This window comes from Hyla sarda, chromosome 5 (assembly GCF_029499605.1).
Source record: "Hyla sarda isolate aHylSar1 chromosome 5, aHylSar1.hap1, whole genome shotgun sequence".
Classification (NCBI taxonomy): Eukaryota; Metazoa; Chordata; class Amphibia; order Anura; family Hylidae; genus Hyla; species Hyla sarda.
Window position 1 is genome coordinate 236610201 of NC_079193.1, and position 21776 is coordinate 236631976.

Genomic DNA, 21776 nt, shown 5'->3' on the forward strand with positions numbered 1-21776 from the left:
ACCTTTGTCAGTTGTACCTCGCTCATCCTTCAGCCAAAACTGCGTCCCGCCTCCTCCCTCCTCCGTCAGGCAAAACCTTTGTCAGCTGTACCTCGCTCATCCTTCAGCCAAAACTGCGTCCCGCCTCCTCCGTCAGGCAAAACCTTTGTCATCCTTAAGTCTGTCATACCTCAGATGAAAATAAAAGTGCGGAGTCAGCAGAGCTTCGGCAGACTTGCTAGCACAGACAGTGTGTGATTGGCTGCTGCCAGCAAAGATACTGTGATTAGTTGATGGGAGCGTAGGTGTGTGCAGTCCCGCTCCACTGTTTAGACACAATTCTTTACAAACCCTAATCCTCTCATATACCCAGCTTTCCCCTATTCCTGCAAAACAAACCTGCGCTCTCAGCTTTTCCCCTATTCCCAATAAACCTACAGTTATGTAGTCAGCTGTAGGTTAATCAGGAATTGTTAAAAGCTGAGTACATAACTGTAGGTTTTTCATGAATCGGGAAAAGTACATAGCTTTTCCAGATTCATGAAAAACCTCCAGCTATGTACTCTGCTTTTCCCGATTCCTGAAAAACCTACAGTTATGTAGTACTTAGCTTTTAACAATTCCTGATAAACCTACAGCTGGCTACATAACTGTAGGTTTTGCAGGAATAGGGGAAAAGCTGAGAGTGCAGGTTTGTTTTGCAGGAATAGGGGAAAGCTGGGTACATGTGAGGATTAGGGTTTGTAAAGAAATGTCTAAACAGTGGAGCGGGACTGCACACACCTACGCTCCCATCAATCAATCACAGTATCTTTGCTGCCAGCCAATCACACACTGTCTGTGCTAGCAGATCTGCCGAAGCTGTGCTGACTCGGCACTTTCATTTTTGTCTGAGGCATGAGAGAGTTTAGGTTGACAAAGGTTTTGACTGACGGAGGAGGCGGGACGCAGTTTCGGAGGAGGGAGGAGGCGGGACGCAGTTTTGGCTGAAGGATGAGGGAGGTACGGCTGACTGCTGATGCTGTCCTAAAATGGATACCGTATAACACCAATAACAGGGGAAATCAGCAATAGAGACATATATACTGCTCAAAAATATAAAGGGAACACTTCAAGTCAATCACACTTCTGTGAAATCACACTGTCCACTCAGGATGCAACACTGATTGACAATCAATCTCACATGCTGTTGTGCAAATGGAACAGACAACAGGTGGAAATTATAGGCAATTAGCAAGACACTACCAATAAAGGAATGGTTCTGCAGGTGGTGACCACAGACCACTTCTCAGTTCCTATGCTTCCTGGCTGATGTTTTGGTCACTTTTGAATACTGGTGGTGCTTTCACTCTAGTGGTAGCATGAGACGGAGTCTACAACCCACACAAGTGGCTCAGGTAGTGCTTCTCATCCAGGATGGCACATCAATGCTGGCTGTGGCAAGAAGGCTTGCTGTGTCTGTCCGCATAGTGTCCAGAGCATGGAGGCACTACCAGGAGACAGGCCAGTACATCTGGAGACGTGGTGGAGGCCGTAGGATGGCAACTGCACAGCAGCAGGACCGCAACCTCTGCCTTTGTGCAAGGAGGAGCAGGAGAAGCACTGCCAGAGCCCTGCAATAATGACCTCCAGCAGGCCTTAAATGTGCATGCGTCCACTCAGATGGTCAGAAACAGACTCCATGAGGGTGGTATGAGGGCCCGACGTCAACAGGTGGGGGTTGTGCTTACAGCCCAACAGCGTGCAGGACGTTTGGCATTTGCCAGAGAACACCAAGATTGGCAAATTCATCACTGGTGCCCTGTGCTCTTGACAGATGAAAGCAGATTTACACTGAGCACATGCGACAGACGTGACAGAGTCTGGAGACACCGTGGAGAACGTTCTGCTACCTGCATGACCGGTTTGGTGGTGGGTCAGTAATGGTGTGGGGGGGCATTTCTTTGGGGGGCCGCACAGCCCTCCATGTGCTTGCCAGAGGTAGCCTGACTCCCATTAGCTACCGAGATGAGATGCTTAGACCTCTTGTGAGACCATATGCTGGTGCGGTTGGCCCTGGGTTCCTCCTAATGCAAAACAATGCTAGACCTCATGTGGCTGGAGTGTGTCAGCAGTTCCTGCAAGAGGAAGGCATTGATGCTATGGACTGGCCCGCCCATTCCCCAGACCTGAATCCGATTGAGCACATCTAGGACATCTTGTCTCGCTCCATCCACCAACACCACATTACACCACAGACTGTCCAGGAGTTGGCGGATGCTTTAGTCCAAGTCTGGGAGGACATCCCTCAGGAGACCATCATCCACCTCATCAGGAGCATGCCCAGGCATTGTAGGGAGGTCATACGGGCACGTGGAGGCCGCACACAGTACTGAGCCTCATTTTGACTTGTTTTATAGACATTACATGAAAGTTGGATCAGCCTGTAGTGTGGTTTTCCACTTTGATTTTGAGTGTGACTCCATTTCCAGACCTCCATGGGTTGATAAATTAGATTTCCATCGATTTAATTTTTGTGTGATTTTGTTGTCAGCACATTAATCTATGTTAAGACGAAAACCATATACATAGACATCCCATGCAAAAAACGTATGCAACAAGAAGCATCGGGTTGTGTACATTTTTGGTCGTGTATGGTTTTATGCGTTTTTTTTTTTTTTTTTTTTTTTTACTGTACACAAAACTGCCATCTACAACGGTTGTGTCCAGTTTAAAAACTGTATATGAATCATATACCTTTTTTTTTTTTTTTTTTTTATTTATTTATTTTTTTTTTTGTCAAAGAGAAATGGATGTGTCTGGATGTGCATATGGTTTTTGGGATACATTTTTTTTCTTGCACATGGCAAACCACACCTACTTTCCTTGGAATTTCAATAAAACTATCTGAACTTTATTGCAAGAAAGTGTTAATCAAAAAAGTATACTTGTTTTGCAAAAACTAATGCAACCAGGAATCAAAATTTTTAAAATGCATACGGGTAAAAACTGTATGCAGTTAAAATTTATAGCACACGTTTGCATACAGTTTTGTCAGTTTTTAAGGCATACGTTATGCAAAAATTGTGATGTGAATGTATGTAGCCTTAAAATACACCAATTTTTTTTATTTTTTTTTTTTAACCTAATGGGCGCACAATTTGAAAAATTGAAAGGTGATAACAAAATAAAAATAAAGCAATAAAGCCAAATAATAATAAAGGATTAATCAACACCTTACATACATCTGCAAACTTTAGAATGTGACCCCTTTCCATTATGATTGTTTCCATATATGATAGTGTTTGAGCTGCGCTTTTTGCTAATTTATATAATAAAAGTGTGTGTATGTGTGTGTATATATATATATATATATATATATATATATATATATACACACAGACTTCCATATTTGTGTGTTCATTTATTTATTTATTTTTTACGTTTCCCACAGTATCACACAAAATAAATTACTAATGTGAAAAATAAAGCCTTATGTATTATAGACCTTTTTACTGTTTCCTATTGGTAGATCACCAACAACATTATTTTTACCTGCACATAAGTTTGTCTGATTAGGATATTGAAACATTGCCTGCTAGGAGATATCTTTTCTATATGGAAGTGATTTGTAGGATTTAGGTGCTTGCCATAACAAGCTTTACCCGAATGAGTGTATTACTGATATCAATAAGTTATGGTAAAACCCTCTGGTGTTTATTGGACTTTGTGTTGGTAGCCGTCATCCTAGAATTTAACAGAATATTTTTTAAATAATATTGCATATGCAGATTTTCTAGTGCTTTCAGTACAATGGAAGCGGACGTTCTCTGGTGTTATTTCTTTTTTTTTTTTCATGCACAGAAATAATTCATGTCATCGCAATGCAGAATTTTTAACTGGGGTTAGTTTTGACAAAGACCCTAGAATCTTTGCCAGTTCTTCATCCTTTTAGTTCAGAGCTGAAAACTACCCAAAGCTTTTTAGAGGGTCAGTAATATTGTTGAATAAGGTTTTATCATTTTTATTCACCCTAAAATTGTATTGTAGTTCTCATCTTCCTGCATTATCCCAGTTATTACTTTCTGCTGCCTGTTTGCGAGAATTCTGTCTCTAGCAGCAGAGACACCAGGAAAGAACATAGGAAGTAGAGGCAGGAACTAGCTAGTACTGTGGGATGTGAATGCAAGCTGAGTCAGTCTGCCTCCTCCACAGAGTCCACACTGGGCCTGAAAGGTAAAGTCATGGCTTCCCTTGAAAACAAAAACACAACCTGCAAAAAAAAAAAATATATATATACATACAGTGATCCCTTAACTTACAATGGCCTCAACATACAATGGTCTTTTCTGGACCATTGTAACTTGAAACCAGACTCAACATACAATGCTATGGAGTCTGCGAAACGCGTCAATGACTGGAAGAACCGACCAATGACTGGAAGAACTGGTAAAACCCCTGTATTCCTAAAGTGCATGCACTGACTGGTGTATGGTAGCGCCCCCTACAGTACAGGGAGGTATTACATGTCCTGTACTACTCTTAACCTCTGCCAGGGTTAGCTGCTCCTTTGGGCATCAGATGAGGACGGCTCCATTTTCCACTGTGTTCTGTACAGGACCCTGAAAAAGCTCCTGTCCTCTATATAGACCAGTGTTTCCCAAAGAGGGTGCCTCCCGCTGTTCCAAAACTACAACTCCCAGCATGCCCGGACAGCCGAAGGCTGTCCGGGCATGCTGGGATTTGTAGTTTTGCAACATCTGGAGGCACTCTGCTTGGGAAACACTGAAATAGACAGTGATTTACAGCTCCCAGTAGATCTTTCTTACTTTATCTATATTAGTTATCTACTTAGTTTTCTTTAATCCTCACTTTTTCCTATTTTTGGATGCTTTTTTGGTGGCTTCAGAACCAATTACCAGGTTTCCATAGAGTTCCGGTCTCAACATACGATGGTTTCAACATACAATGGTCATCCTGGAACCAATTAATATTGTAACTTGAGGGACTACTGTATATATAAATTTTTTTTTTTTCAAAAAGTTAAAAACTTGTATTGTTGATGATTTTTATACCCAATCTGAATTACAATGCTTGATGCAATTTATATATACAGAGTGGTATTAAAAATCTTATTTTTCTTTAAAGTGCTACCCAATAAACTAGCAATAGGGCCATTGTATCTTCAACAACTGAACACATTTGTTGATTGAACTTTTTCTTAACCATGTTCACCTTCTTTTGTGTAGCATGTTGTCCCCGTAAAAATCCTCAGCAGCAGCGACAGTTCACTGTTTAGATCAGTACTGCTAATGTGATATTACCCCTTCCTTGCTGTAATCCTTTCTGCTTACAAAGCACCATGCAAAACAATTGCATCAGTAACCTCCAGCCCACAAGCCTGTTCAGATTAGTGCACTATGTTATGGCATAGTAATGGGATAGGTACTTTTGTGATTTGACAGAAAAGTAAGGAAAAAGAAGAGCTTACATAAAGTTTCCTGAATTGGCTGCTATAATGCTGGCATAGAAAAGTTTGTAGCAGACGACAAAACAGCTAGCAAATATCACATCAGCCAGTTCAATGGGTGATTGGACATGGATCCGTAATAGCTGAGGGAACCAAGAAGAGAGAACGGGTGTGCTAGTGGAAGGAAGGGATTCAAAGTGAGGAAAAGTCCAAAACGGCCTTGAAACGCGTTGCATGTTTGAAATAAACAGTACCTACTTAAAGGGGTACTCCGGTGAAAACCTTTTTTTCTTTTAAATCAACTGGTGGCAGAAAGTTAAACATATTTGTAAATTACTTCTATTAAAAAATCTTAATCCTTCCAGTACTTATTAGCTGCTGAATGCTACAGAGAAAATTCCTTTCTTTTTGGAACACTGATGACATCACGAGCACAGTGCTCTCTGCTGACATCTCTGTCCATTTTAGCAACCATGCATAGCAGATGTATTCTAAGGGCAGCATGGTGGCTCAGTGGTTAGCACTGCTGCCTTGCAGAGCTGGGGCCTTGGGTTTAAATCCCACTAAGGACAACAATAAATAAAGCATTATTATAATAAAGTCAGCAGAGAGAACTGTTCTCGTGATGTCATCAGAGAGCATTCCAAAAAGAACAGATTTTCCGCTAATAAATACAGGAAGGATTAAGATTTTTTAATAGAAGTAATTTGCAAATATGTTTAACTTTCTGCCACCAGTTGATTTAAAAGAAAAAAGGTTTTCACTGGAGTACCCCTTTAATTCAAGTTTGAATCCCTTCCTTCCACTGGCAGCGCGGACACAAGCTTCCCGTTCTATCGTCTTGGTTCCATCAGCTATTTGCACGCTTCTATCCGGCGCAGCAGCCGGTCATTTATCCCATGTCCTTGCTCTTGTAAGTGTTGTGCCTGCAATCTGCACAACCATTCCAGGTGATCGTGTCTTTTTTACTGCTTGAGACCCCGCTCACCCACCGATCCTATACAAGGGATTGCCCTTGGTGTTTGTTTTTTGTTTTTATGGAGTTCCAATATGCACAGGAGGCATTGCTGCTACTTGTGCTACCTGCGGTGAAATCTTCTACCTAGCCACTAGGATACTGTTGTATAATAATGGGTGTTAGTTATTCCTACTTCTCTATTAAAGGGGTTATGCAGGAATAGAAAATCAGAGCTACTTTCTTTCAAGAACTGCTCCCCGTCTGTCTTCAGGTTGGGTGTGGTTCTGCAGCTCCGTTCCATTGAAGTGAATGGAGCAAAGTTGTAATACCACACCTAACCTGGGACAGATGTGGAGCTGTCTTTTAAAACAAAATTAGCTCAGTTTTTCCATTCCTGGATAACCCTTTTAAGTTGTGTTAAATCATGAACAAGGAAGAAACCACAAGTTGTTTCTAAACATTGTATCAATGCTCTGTTTTCTTCTTCCTTTTTTTCTTTTTCTTCTGATGTTTTCAGCATTAGATAGTAAAGATGAAGAACTCAAAACCCATCCCAAGAGATGCTTTCTGGGTATGTACTCTCAGCACTGACCTTGCATGAGGATGTACCCCTTTCTGTCCTGCTGTTATCTGTGTAAAGTCTTCCATAATTTCTCCTTTTCATCGATTTATTTAGATCTCACTCCTGAATAACCATTACCACTTGCTTGTGTTTTAAGTACATGCACTTTCTGGTCTTGTTTATGCTTTTAAGAATATAGCTACTATATATGGGCTCAGTGTAAATTGGCCATGTGGTTGTGCCATTGCTTGACATGGCATTTAGACCTAGGAAGGGGGTGGGGAGTTGGAAAATGAGGTCAGTGAATAAATAATTCTTTTTTTCTTTTTTTTTTTTTTTTCAGTTTCTAAAAATAAAGGCCTTGTAAAAAGAAATAAAAGCTTTTAAACTTTGTAGGGCGATCACAGACTATGCAAGGTTCTTGGACTAAAAGCTCCTATGCTTGCAAACATGATAGATCTAAACATTATGGAACTCTGAGTGTTTCCACCGTATTTATGGTGGTGAATCCAAAGTAACAAATACTCACCACATTGGTTATGTTTACCACTGAGCTTTTTCAGTGCAGAAAGTATAAATTAAAAATGATATTCCAACTTATAACACTTATCTGTGTCCGATGGCAGATTTACACACAAATATCTGAAAGTACCGTATTCTCCTAGCATGTATTTTGGTGAGTTATCACGCATGAAATCCACGCTTTAAAAAGTGTACAGAAGTGCACATTTCATGCACGCAAACTTGATGCTTACCTGTGGATTGTAGTGTGTATAATCCTCAGCGAGTGAGGGGCATGTGACCTTTATAGTACCATTATTGTGAATTTGTGGTGGATTTTGACTACTCCGTTGAAGTCTATAGGGAAAACTCACAAGTAACCTGTTAAAGAACAAGGTACGCAGGTACATTATTGTGTCCTCGTTTCAGAACAGTGAGTATATTATATAAAATCTTCTCCCCAAATAAAAAAAAATAATAAATGACCCTCATTTTCCCATTTTACCAATTTTTTTTTACATATTTGGTATTGCTGTGTGCCTAATGTCCAAACTATTAAAACATAATGTTTATAATCCCGCACGATAAACGGCATAAACGTAAAAAAAATCAAACACCAAAAATGTTTTTTAATCACATCATATGTCAGAAAAAATATATAAAAAGCAATCAAAAAGTCCCATCAAAGCAAAAATGGTATTGATAAAAACTGCAGATCACGGTGCAAAAGTGAGCCATGATACAGCCCTGTATACGGAAAAATTACGGTATAGGAGTCAGAAAAGGTTTTGGTTTTTGTGGGATTTTTTTTTTGGTACAATAATAGAAAAACTATATGAATTGGATATTGTTATAATTGCATTGACCTACAGAATAAAGATAATGTATCATTTTATCATTAAATGGGCACTGTCATGAAAAAAAAATTTGATATGTTGTAGTACTTCAGTACTACAACATATCTCTAATATACTTTAATAAAAAGTGATTTTAAAACAGTTTAAAATCACTTTTAAATTCGGCCACTAGGGGTCGCCCTCCTAGTGGCCGAATGCATTCAGCAGTGACGTCACCACTGAATTTCGACTCGTTGAAGCCTGGCAACGAGTTGAAATTCAATCACTCCTGTGCTCGCTCCCGCCTGTCAATCAGACAGGCGGGAGCGAGCGCTTTGAAGGAAGAAGACGCGCGCAGGCTCGGGGACAAGGTAAAGTATTATGTTCACTGTATTATGTATACTGTTCACCTATACAGTATGCCTCCAGTTCCCCCACTACAACTCCCAGCATGCCCTGGGAGTTTTAGTGGGGAAGCCTGGAGGGACACTGTATAGGTGAACTGAGGGGTAGTGGGTTGAGCGGAGCGCCGGGGGGGGGTTGCGGGCTGCGCGCTGTGGAGGGGGTACTCTGGGTGAACTAAGAGGGAGGGGGAGTGAGTTGAGTGGCGCGACGGGCCGGGGGCGGGGGGTTTGCGGGCTGCGCGGCGGGTGATGTGCTCCGGTGTTCACCTATACAGGGTGCCTCCAGTTGTTTCCCCACTACAACTCCCAGCATGCCCTGACAGCCAATAGATGTCAGGGCAAGCTGGGAGTTGCAGTGGGGAAACAGCTGGAGGCACCCTGTATAGGTGAACTACGGGCGGAAGTTTCGGCCCCAGCAGGCATCAGTGACGTGGTGCCTGCTGGGGAAGTCTGCCTGGTAGTGAGCACACTACCAGGCAGACAAAAAAGCATTTTTAATATGTAAAAAAAAAAAATTAAAGGCAGGGAGGGGGTTAGGGATAGATGGGTAATAGGCAGGGACAGAAAAGAAAAAAAGTGATGGTGGGAGCTACCCTTTAAGTGCACTGCATAAAAAACTAAAAGTTACAAAATTGCAGATGAAGATATCATTACAAAGTACAATTGGTCACGCAAATAACAAGCCCTCATATGGGTCCTTAAAGGGGTTATCCAGGAAAAAAACTTTTTTTTTTTAATATATCAACTGGCTCCAGAAAGTTAAACAGACTTGTAAATGACTTCTATTAAAAAATCTTAATAAAAATTAAAAATTAAAATTGGTCTGATCCTTAGGGCCTAAATGGGCCATGTCCTTAAATAATAATTTTTTTTTATTTTTTTTTTAAATCAACTGGTGTCAGAAAGTTAACAGATTTGTAAATAACTTCTATTTAAAAAAAAAAATCTTAATCCTTCCAGTACTTATCAGCTGCTGTATTCTCCACGGAAGTTCTTTTCTTTTTGAAGTTCTTTTCTATCTGACCACAGTGCTCTCTGCTGACACCTCTGTCCATTTTAGGAACTGTCCAGAGTACAAGCAAATCCCCATAGCAAACCAATCATGCTCTGGACAGTTCCTAAAATGGACAGAGGTGTCAGCAGAGATCACTGTGGTCAGACAGAAATGAAATTCAAAAAGAAAAGAACTTCTTTTGTAGTATACAGCAGCTGATAAGTACTGGAAGGATTAAGATTTTTAAATAGAAGTAATTTACAAATCTGTTTAAAGGGGTACTCCGCCCCTAGCATCTTATCCCCTATCCAAAGGATAGGGGTTAAGATGTCAGATCGCTGGGGTCCCGCTGCTGGGGACCCCCTGGATCTCTGCTGAGGCACCCCTCTATCATTACAGCACAGAGCACACTCGCTCTGTGCGTAATGACAGGGGCCGGAGCATTGTTACGTCACAGCTTCGCCTCTCGTGATGTCACGGCCCGCCCCCTCAATACAAGTCTATGGGAGGGGGTGTGGCGGCCATCACTTCCCCTCCCATAGACTTGCATTAAGGGGGCAGGCCGTGATGGCATGAGGGGCAGAGCCGTGACGTCACGATGATCCGGCCCCTTTATCGCCCGTCATTACCCACAGAACGAATGTGCTCTGTGCAGTAATGATAGCGGGGTGCAGCAGCGGAGATCCCGGGGGTCCCCAGCAGCGGGACCCCAGCGATCTGACATCTTATCCCCTATCCTTTGCATAGGGGATAAGATGTCTAGGGGCGGAGTACCCCTTTAACTTTCTGGCACCTTTTTAGGGGTACTCTTTAGCACCGCCCCAACATGAATTGCCATTTGATGGATTTTAAAATCTATCTTCAATATAAAATCCCTTTTTATGTCACTAGTACTAAAAAAAATGTTGCCATATGGAAATCTACAGCGTCTCTGACCTATGTGAAAATGCCTTTAGGTTAAACATGCATTATGTGCAGGTGGCACCATGATCACTTACCTGTTCTACCAGCAGGTGCAGGAGCTTATGTCTTAGAAGGCTTAATGTAAGTTTGATTATTATTTTTTTCTGCATAATGGTTCTCCTTTATTGAGGGTATGATTTATTTATAATGGAGACATATTAGACAATTGTTAGACAACAATAAGATGCATCCTCTTATAATTACCACTTCAGCTCTTGCTTTGGCTGCATATTAATTACCGTACAAATGCACTTTGCAGCGACTTACTAATGAGGGAGAGCAGGAGCGTGTTGTCCCTGAATGTGCCATTCCTTTCATATCTGTGTCACGGGTTAGAATTAATAACATGACTTGGTTAAGGGCTTTCTATGCTTCACAGAACTTTGCAATGTTGTGTTGTGTTAATGGCTCGGCATACTGCAGTTAGCAGATGGTTGGAGTCAGAGGACTATATATTACCATGAGCTCTCCTGCCAGGATGTGTGCCAGGGGCACATGCTCAGGATAGACTTTCTGTAGTCGGGATTTTTATTACAGTACAATTTTCTTTCTAATCCACTGTGCTTAAACGTTTCACTAATGTGGACAAAGGCATTTAAAGGAGTACTCCGCTGCTCAGCATTTGGAACAAACTGTAGCCGGGAGAGCCCCTACCTTCCTCCTGTGTGTCCGATCGCCGAATGACTGCTCAGTGCCTGAGATCCAGGCATGAGCAGTCAAGCGACAGAATCATTGATCAATGTTATCCTATGGGATAACAATGATCAATGTAAAAGATCAGTGTTTGCTGTGTTATAGTCTCCTATGGGGGCTATAACATTGCAAAAAAAAAGTGAAAAAAAAGTTAAAGGTCATTTAACCCCTTCCCTGATAAAAGAATCACCCCCCTTTTCCCATAAAAAAAAAGTGTAAATAAAAATATGGCCGCGTGTTGAAATGTCCAAATTATAAAAATATATATATATATATAGTTAGATAAACCACAAGGTCAATGGCATACGCGCAAACAAATTCCAAAGTCCAAAATAGTGCATTTTTGGTAACTTTTTATATCATGGGGGGGAAAAAATGTATAAAAAGCAATAAAAAAAAGTCCAATCAATACAAAAATGGTACTGATAAAAACTTCAGATCATGGTGCAAACAATGAGCCCTCATACCGCCTGGTACGCGGAAAAATTGACAAATTTAAACGTATAAATTTTCGAAGAAGTACGACAAAATCAAACCTATATAAGTAGATCATTTTAATCATATGGACCTACAGAATAAAGATAAGGTGTTATTTTTACCGAAAAATGTACTGCGTAGAAACGGAAGCCCCAAAAAATGACAAAATTGTGTTTTTATTTCTTCAATTTTTTTTTCTCCGTTTCATCATAGATTTTTGGGTAAAATTACTGACGTCATTACAAAGTAGAATTCGTGGTGCAAAAAAAAGCCATCATATGGATTTTAAGGTGCAAAATTGAAAGTGTTATGATTTTTTAAAGGTAAGGAGGAAAAAATGAAAGTGCAAAAACGGAAAAAACCTGGGTCCTTAAGGGGTTAACAAGCCCTGGTAAAGTGAAACCTGATCTGTGTTGTGGGCAACATCTCTCCAGTTATTCCCTTATACAGTGATCCCCCCCCTCCTACGATGGCCCCGACATACGATCATTTCAACATACGATGGATTCTCAGAGGCCATCGCATGTTGAAGGCAGCATCAACATACAATGCTTTTGTATGTCGGGGCCATCGCATAAACGGCTATCCGGCAGCGCAGACTGCTTCAACTGGCACCGGATAGCTGTTTACGGTGCCCCGTGTGGTCTGCTGACGATCACTTACCTGTCCTCGGGGCTCCGGCGCATCATCTTCGGCATCCCCTGCATCGTCGGCGCTCTCCATCATCATCATCATCATCACGTCGCTGCGCACGCCGTCCCGTCATCCAATAGGAGTGGCGTGCGTAATGACGGCGACGGAGAGCGAGGATGCCGGGGAAGCAGAGGCCTTGCCGGAACGTCGGGGACACCCTGGGGATGCGGCGACAGCGATGGACGGCGACATCCAGGGCAGTGGTGACGTTCCAGAGCGGCGGGGATATGCGAGTATAACCTCCAAACCAGTGGTCTTCAACCTGCGGACCTCCAGATGTTGCAAAACTACAACTTCCAGCATGCCCGGACAGCCGTTGGCTGTCCGGGCATGCTGGATGTTGTAGTTTTGCAACATCTGGAGGGCCGCAGGTTGTAGACCACTGTCCTATACTTTACATTGCACGGATCCCTCAACATACGATGGTTTCAACAAACTATGGTCCGTTTGGAACAGATTAACATCGTATGTTGAGGGACCACTGTATATTTTAATCGGGGCCATTATGTGGCTGTCATCTTGATAACCCATTATTTCCCTTTTATACATAAGTAGCACTTGCCAGACATACTATAATGTTCAAGCTAGGCCATTGAAGAGGTTAATAATATCAGTTCATGCATCAAGGAACCTAAGTACGACAATTTGTATTTGCCATATTATTTTAGTCTATAATTTTAGTTTTCCACAAGAGGGCAGTATTATCAACCTCTAGTTTGTGTATTTTTTTTTGTTTTTGTTTTTTATGGAAAAATCTAACTCCTCAGAATGTGCTTGAAAAATACAAAATTTTTGCCATGTTCTTTTTGTTGTCATAAGGAAATCCTTAGTAGCTTATAGTAGTTTCAGTATAAAATCTCATTGCTTTCCTATACCAATTATGTTGTACCCTGAAATTGTCCTTGTTTCTTTGTTTTGGAGAAGGCCTGTTTTCAGTATTGTATTTAGAGATGAGCGAACTTACAGTAAATTTGATTCGTCACGAACTTCTCGGCTCGGCAGTTTATGACTTATCCTGCATAAATGAGTTCAGCTTTCAGGTGCTCCCGTGGGCTGGAAAAGGTGGATACAGTCCTAGGAGACTCTTTCCTAGGACTGTATCCACCTTTTCCAGCCCACCAGGGCACCTGAAAGCTGAACTCATTTACTTTGAGATGTAATACAAGCCTGCAGGCAATTATATACAATAAGAGAGAGATTAAAGGGCCGGCTCTTGTAGACAATCACAGGACTTGTCTCTCGTACAAGCACAGCAGAGCTCTCCATGTCTTTACACTCGCTGCTCTCAGAAGAAAATTGCCCAGTCTGCTTTTTCTGCATCACAAAGCAAGACTCGTGATGTGACATCTATATCCACTGAGAAGTCAGCAAGTGCACAGCTAGATATCTGTGCCAATCTCAAAGTCTGGGAAATACATGCTTTCTGGGCAGTAAAGTCACAACTTTCTCACTGCACGTAATGGGGGGGGGGGGGGGGGAATTAATCATTTAGGACTTTTTCACACATTTGTTTTGTGCTTGCACTTTCTCCTTATGGAAGTTTCAGTTGTGCAAAATTTATCATATTGTCTTGTTTTTCCAATGCCGTTTTTGACTGGTGCTTTGTTTGCCACTTATTGAGTGAATTGCACCAAAAATGCATGTCTTTTAAAAATCTGCAAATAAAAATGCGGCATAACACTCACAACAGGTAAACCATGCCCTTTGGCTGAGATGGTGCAAAATTGACTGAAAAACAGAAAAGTCACAAATGTTTAAGCAAAATAAGGCTTGTACAAACATTTTTGACTCTTTAGGGTACATTCCCACACGGCGTATTTGCTGCGTATTTGCTGCTGCCTATTTTATTTTCTCTGTTGAAGTCAATGGGTAGGAAAATACGCAGCACCAAATACGCAGCAAAATACGCCGTGTGGGAACGTACCCTAAATGCTAAAAAAAAACTGGCATATGTTTCTTGTTAAATTCCCTCCATAGTTGTAGGGGTTTTGGGAATAAAGCTAATTTTGCATTCGATCTCTTAGACCTCTCTGTTTGGACATATGAGTTTACATACAAATGACCACCATACATAGGCACTGCCTATAGCCATGGATATCAACACCAAAAAAAGGACCATACTGATAAATTATAATATATAAAAAACAAAATCTTTATTAATATGTAACAAAATCTAAAATCATAGATTAAAAGACATTTACAAAAAGTGGGTACAATAGAAAATCAGGCAGAAGAGAAGAGGATGGTGGCGCTAAAAAATAGGTAACAGTAGAGAAAAAATCCATACATAAGGATATTTTTAAGCTGGGTATGGATCATACATATTTGTAAAGCATGGCATATAATGGTATATACCACCAGCAAGAAAATGCAAAGTCAAAACAGAATAGAACTACTACGTGAGAAGATGTATATGACCCATAACAATATGTATCACTAGCATAGAAGTGCAGGAACATCACTAAGCATGATAACTGAATCCTAAAATATACATGACCCAGGCACATGAGGAGCGCCACTCACCTCCTAACCCCGAACGTGTTTTCGCTACAATGGCTTTCCCTTGAGAAATATAGCCATGGATATATAGAGAACACATCGGTCCATAGATTGTGATAGCCTAGTTTTGTGCTTGGGGACCTTGCTACAACTCATGCAAAATAGAGCTTTACTTAAATCCTATAAGATGTTTGTAGTGTTGTGATTCCCCATCTGCTATAGCACTTCAAAGGGAAGATCCTGGTACCATTCACAAGGACTCGTGTATGTGAATACACTGCTGGGAAGTCCACGATCACTGGCATACGGGGCACAATTTTAATTAGACATATTTACAAAGTTATGCAGCTTTGGGTCTATTTTTTGTCTTTTTTTTTTTCCTTTTTGTGCTCCCCTAACTTATTTATTCATTTTATTTTATTTATATATTTAATGTACTTCTTTTTTATACTGTGACCTAATATGCTATCCTTTTGTAGAACATTATATAACGTTGACTGGGCCATTCTCCTTTCTTAGGGCCTATTCACACGGGCGGAATTCGGCCTGAAATGAAAGACCAATACGCTGCTATGGGATTCCGCACTCCCATTGACACTTCGGATATCCTGCTTTTCCGCAAACAGGATTTGCAAAGTATTAACGGGAGTGCAGAATCCCATAGAAGTGTATTGGGCTTTCATTTCAGGAAGAATCCCACCTGCGGAAATTCCGCCCGTGTGAATAGGCCCTTACTGTCTGACAAGTTTTATGCCACGGTTGTCCAAGTTCCCAGATTTTATACCTTCTGAGAAGTAGAATACTAACTGTTTGGTAACATGGGTCCAGCAGAATTCTGAAGGTACTTTCATGTCTGGACTTAGAGGTTAAACAAAGAACTTCGTGTAACTCAAGTTTGTATGTAGCCAGTCTGTGGAATATCAGTGGCTTTAAAAAGCAACAAGTGAAATAAAATATTACCCTTAGCTATGATATCCTCTGGTTTCTCTTCAGAACATATACATATTTTTATTTTTTTCCCTATTACCCTTTTATCTATTATTATTTTATTATCCTTTTATCTATGATATAGGTGTAGGATTTTTAAGTCATTCAGATTGAATATTTATAATGTATTCAAGGGAATTGTCTCAACTGATTAAGCAGATGTAGATAACAATTATAGCCACTAGATGGAGCTCTTCATATTTTTATCAAGTCAGCTGGGTGATAGTGGAGCGGTCACCCAAAGCCTAGAGTTTGATGGCTACACATTTACTTACATTTTAAAGTAATATATTGCATCCATGTTAATTAGTAAGATTGTTCAGAACTTACTGTTCTTGTTTATGTAATGTAAACTTTTAAGGTATGTTCTGTCTATATATATATATATATATATATATATATATATATATATATATATATATATATATATATAAATATATAATATATATTTGTTGTGGTAATGTACATCTGCAGGCAACTGTTACTATTTAGTACAGAAATGGATGGGACTGAAAATCAATTCCTTTAACCTAAGTACCCGTTCACAGTATTGGCCTCAAAGGAAGTCTGCTGCTTGATGCACATTACAGAAATTCTGATGCGGTATTGGATTTTCCCAGAAGTTTGAACATGTACAATCTTCCAGCAGAATGCACCCAGAGCAGTCCCAGAACTATGCTGAAGTGGATGGGATGGAATTTACTGGCAGATAGCTGTGAACATTAAATGTCAATTTCTCCATAGTTGCCTTTAAAGGGGTACTCCGGTGGAATTTTTTTTTTGTTTAAATCAACTGGTGCCAAAATGGGCACTGCACTGTCAGATATAAAAACTTTTTATATGTTTACATGTATACATCTTGGCAAAATATTTTTTTAAATATACTTCTTTAAAAAATTCACATTTTACACTGAGTCCCACAGCAGCATGAACATGTCCAAAGGTCATGGACACGAGATGGCTGATTGACAAGGCTGCAGGAGGAACACAGCTTGCAGCAACACTGCTGTAACACAGTTTTACCAAACATGTGCCTCCAGCTGTTACAAAACTACAACTCCAAGCATTCATGGACAGTAAAAGGATGTCTGGGCATGCTGGGAGTTGTAGTTTTGCAAAAGCTGTAGGCACACAGCTGAAGGCAACACTGCTGCAAAAAAAGTTATCCAAACACTGTACCTCCACCTATTAAACTGTGTACAGAAAAATGTAGGCATAAAACACCACTGCACTTTTAGCACTAAACCTTTGCACTAATTTAGGAAGATGTAAGTTATACACTCACCTTATTGTCTTTGGTAGAGTACAGGTAATCTCCAATAATCGGTGTGTGTGTGTGTGTGTGTGTGTGTGTGTACAGCATAAAACCAGAGAGGAAAGAGTTACAGAGCAGGGCTGTCATGCTCCTCGAAGAGCAGTGAGTCCGCAGAGTAAGGGAGCGGGAGGAGTCATCACAGTGCATGCGAGAGGGACACGCCCCTCTCTTTGGGTAGATCAAAAAGTAATTGAACAGCTGTAATGTTATTTTTTAGTGAAATATTAGTGATACATAAAAATTACATGTACATGATCAGGTTGAAGTACTGAGTAACAGTAAGTTTTTTTTTTTTTTTTTTTGTGTAAATTACTTCTATTTAAAAATCTTAATCCTTCCAGTACTTATCAGCTGCTGTATACTACATAGGAAGTTCTTTTCTTTTTAAATTTATTTTCTGTCTGACCACAGTGCTCTATGCTGACACCTCTGTCCATGTCAGGAACTGTCCAAAACAGGATAGGTTTGCTTCTGCTCTGGACGGTTCCTGACCTGGACAGAGGTGTCAGCAAAGAGCACTGCGATCAGACAGAAAAGAAACTCAAAAAGAAAATAACTTCCTCTAGAGCATACAGCAGCTAATAAGTACTGGATGGATTAAGACTTTTTAATAGTAGTAATTTACAAATCTGTTTAACTTTCTGGCACCAGTTTTGCCTGACTGGGGATGGAGTTGCGGCTGACGCCTGACTGAGATTGTTCCGAGGGAGGAGGCGGGACGCTGTTTCGCCTGACGTGTGATGTAGTTACGACTGACTATGTCCTAAAATGGACGTCGTACGTTCAGGTTTCCTCTTGGATATCTCCAGTGCTTAAAGCTTTCCTACATCCAAAACCGATATCTTAACTGTATCCCAAAATATGTCCTTATGTTCAGTATCTGTGCGCAATCTTACTCTGGTAAAATCAGCTGTTTGTGATCCAGACTTCTGCTGCTTATGGTACCTTTTAGTGTATGATCACGCCTGCATATTTTGTTGCAGATTTTCTTCTGCTGATTTTCCTACCCATTGAAATCAATAGATAGGAGAATCAGCAGCAAAATATGCACGTGTGAACTTGCCCTTAAAGGGGTATTCTGGGAATTTTTATTTTATTTGACTATGCTACAGGGGCTGTAAAATGAGTGTAGTTCATAATATATTGTCTGTACCTGTGTGTGACAGTTTTCTTACAATTCTTCAGTGATTTTCACCCCAATATTTATTTATTTTTACCAGCATACATAATGACTGTTGTCTCAGATTTTTCCCGGCTTGCAATGTGGCCGAGACCTGACTCACTAGTCAGCTGATGACAGGGGGCCTGTCTGCTTCAATGGGTGGAGGGATCAATCTGCAACTAATGCAACAGCTGGAGGCACACTGATTGAAAACCACAGGTCTGCAGCTCATTTGTTTCAATGGGTGGGGTGGCTGATGTTTGGGAAGGAGGAAAATAGAATTGTGGGATTTGTAGTAAAAAAAAAAAAGTCAAACTGGAAATACAAGTTCACAAAAAGCTAGCCACAGTATTATGGTAATCTCACAACATAGCCATTTAGCCCCAAGACAGATCCTTCCTAAGCATGTCCATTACTGTCTGCCAGGTATGTACTAAAATCGCCTTATGGTGGATAAACCCTTTAAAAGCCTTGTTAGCTGTCATGCTGCTTGTTTTCTACTCTTTAAAGAAACCTGCGGTGTTAGACACCTCGTGATCTCCTGTACGGGTCCCCGGCGGGGCTTCTTTTCTGTCTAAGTGCTCTCTGATGACACCTGTCTCGGGAACTGTCCAGAGTAGAAGCAGATCCCCATAGCAAACCTCAGCAGAGAGCACTGTTGTCAGACAAAAAAAAAAACTCAACTTCAGCAGCTGAAAATTATTGGAAGTATTAAAATTTTTTAATAGAAGTAATTTACAAATCTGTTTAACTTTCTGGAGCCAGTTGATATATAAATGTTTTTTTTCCTGGAATACCCCTTTAACCTCCATCAAATATCACTGGAAACCTTCCTCTTTCATTCCCAGTGAAATGCTTTTTTGGTATCTTAAACCGCTTTTCGCTAACTTAGTGTTTCTTAACCTGCATGCCTCCAGCTATTGCAAAACTACAACTTCAAGCATGCTGGAGGCACACTGGTTGGGAAACACTGATTTAACGTAAAGGGAAAAAAAAATATGGTTTTCTTAACTAGTTTACAATCCTTTCTGTATTGAGAGGGCATGAATGAATATAATCGTATTTATTATGTATATATATATTTTATTGGAAGTGTATCTTGCCATTCAGATTTGTTTAACCTTATATGTCCGTTTGCTCTCTGTCTAGTAGTTTCCAGCCTGCCAGTACAATCCTGAATGTTTAAGAGACCTTAACATCTTAAAGTATGTTCTAGTCTTTTTATTTGTAATGTTTTTGTTGTTGTGCAATATACCACTAGTGTTTCCCCAAATACAATAATTCCTAATGACTTTTAATAATTTGCTTTATTTAGCAGAGCAGTAGAACCAGGCATTTCAATATGTGTGCCTGTATTACGCTCGGCAATATTCCCTTGTGTCACAGGAATATTTCCCAATTACATGTAGCTATTAAATGAGTGAAAATCTGCATTTTAGAACAAATCTATAAGATGCAGACCTCATTATTGTGTTCGCCCCCTTTGGGACTCCTTTGCAGAATGTTAGTGTAGTCTTTATATACTCATTTGTCTCGCTTGACTGATATTCTGAGACTTTGTGTGTGTGTGTGTAAAATGGTGAGGGGTGTGTCCAGGAAGCTGCTGCTTTAACCCCTTAAGGACGCAGCCCATTTTCACCTTAATGGGGTACTCCTGTGGAAAACTTTTTTTTTTTTATTTAAATCAACTGGTGCCAGAAAGTTAAACAGATTTGTAAATTACTTCTATTAAAAAATCTTAATCCTTCCTGTACTTATTAGCTGCTGAATACTACAGCGGAAATTCTTTTCTTTTTGAAACACAGAGCTGTCTGCTGACATCATGACCAGAGTGCTCTCTACTGACATCTCTGTCCATTTTAGGAACTGTCCAGGGTTAAAGGAAATCCCCATAGCAAACATATGCTGTTCTGGACTGTAGTATTCAGCAGCTAATAAGTACAGGAAGGATTACGATTTTTTAATAGAAGTAATTTACAAATCTGTTTAACTTTCTGGCACCAGTTGATTTAAAAATAAAAAAAGTAACCCTTTAAGGCCAAAATGGGCCTGGTCCTTAAGGGGTTAAGGATTGAGCCCTTTTTTTGAAAATCTGACCACTATCACTTTAAGCATTAATAACTCCGGGATGCTTTTACCATTCATTTCGATTCCGAGATTGTTTTTTCGTGACATATTCTACTTTAACATAGTGGTAAATTTTCTTCGATACTTGCATCATTTCATGGGGAAAAATGCAAAAATTTCATGAAAATTTTGCATTTTTCTAACTTTGAAGCTCTCTGCTGTAAGGAAAATGGATATTCCAAATATATTATATATGGATTCCCATTAGGGATCGACCGATATCGTTTTTTTTAGGGTCGATACCAATAATCGGTGGAGGGTAGGGCCGATAGCCAGTAACTTATACCGATATTCCGATATAAGTTATCCGCTATTTATCCCCCCGCGACACCGCTGCAGATCATTGATTTAAAGCGGGCGCTTTAAATCAATGCACTGCAGTGGCTTTTGCGGTGCCATAGGCCGCCGCCACCAGCTTCTCTCCCCCTGCCTGTCCGGGGGTCCTGAGACCTATCACCGTCACCGGCCCCATTGCCTCCCCCATCCCCGGTTTTATAATTACCTGTTCCCGGGGTCCACGCCACATCTGGCTCCGGTGGCGTCCTCCTGAGCTGTCACTGTGCGCACTGACGGTGATGTCACGTCGCGCACGTCACGTCACTCGTCATTGCGCACAGCGTAACGCAGGACGCAGCAGGAGCAAGAAGTAGCGTGGGCCCTAGGAACAGGTAATTATAAAACCGGGGATGGGGGAGGCAATGGGGCTGGGGGGGGTGCGACGCGGTGCGGTGGGGGGTGGGACATTATCGGCAAGGTAATTGCCGATACCGATAATGCCCAAAATGATTATCGGCCATACCGATAATCGGTCGATCCCTAATTCCCATATACAATATGTCTACTTTATGGTGACATCATGAAGTTAGCATGGTTTTACTTTTTGAAGATATTAGAGGGCTTCAAAGTATAGCAGCAATTTTCCAAATTTTCACAAAAATTTTTAAATCCGATTTTTTTTTTTTCAGGGACCAGTTAAGTTTAAAGTGGATTTAAGGGGCCTTTGCAGTTTCTATAATGGGGTCATTTTCTCACTCAAAGTATTCAAAATGACATTTAGAAAATTTGTTAACCCTTTAGGTGTTTCACAGGAACAGCAGAAGTGGAGGAGAAAAATCATTCATGTAACCTAATTTTTTTTTCATTTTTACAAGGGGTATAACCCAATTTCTCTCGAGTA

General features: G+C 40.6%; 1 protein-coding gene across 3 annotated transcripts in view; it reads left to right on the forward strand.

The window, feature by feature from the left end:
* SLC66A2 (solute carrier family 66 member 2) overlaps positions 1-21776 on the forward strand; it is a 94646-nt gene that overhangs the window by 33646 nt on the left and 39224 nt on the right. For 2 of the 3 annotated variants that reach the window (XM_056521367.1, XM_056521368.1), the window contains exon 4: positions 6904-6957. The exons of the other annotated variant lie outside the window; for it this stretch is intronic. In XM_056521367.1, coding sequence (XP_056377342.1) covers positions 6904-6957 — 54 coding nt within the window. The remainder of the gene's footprint in view (positions 1-6903; positions 6958-21776) is intronic. 3 annotated transcript variants of the gene reach the window in all.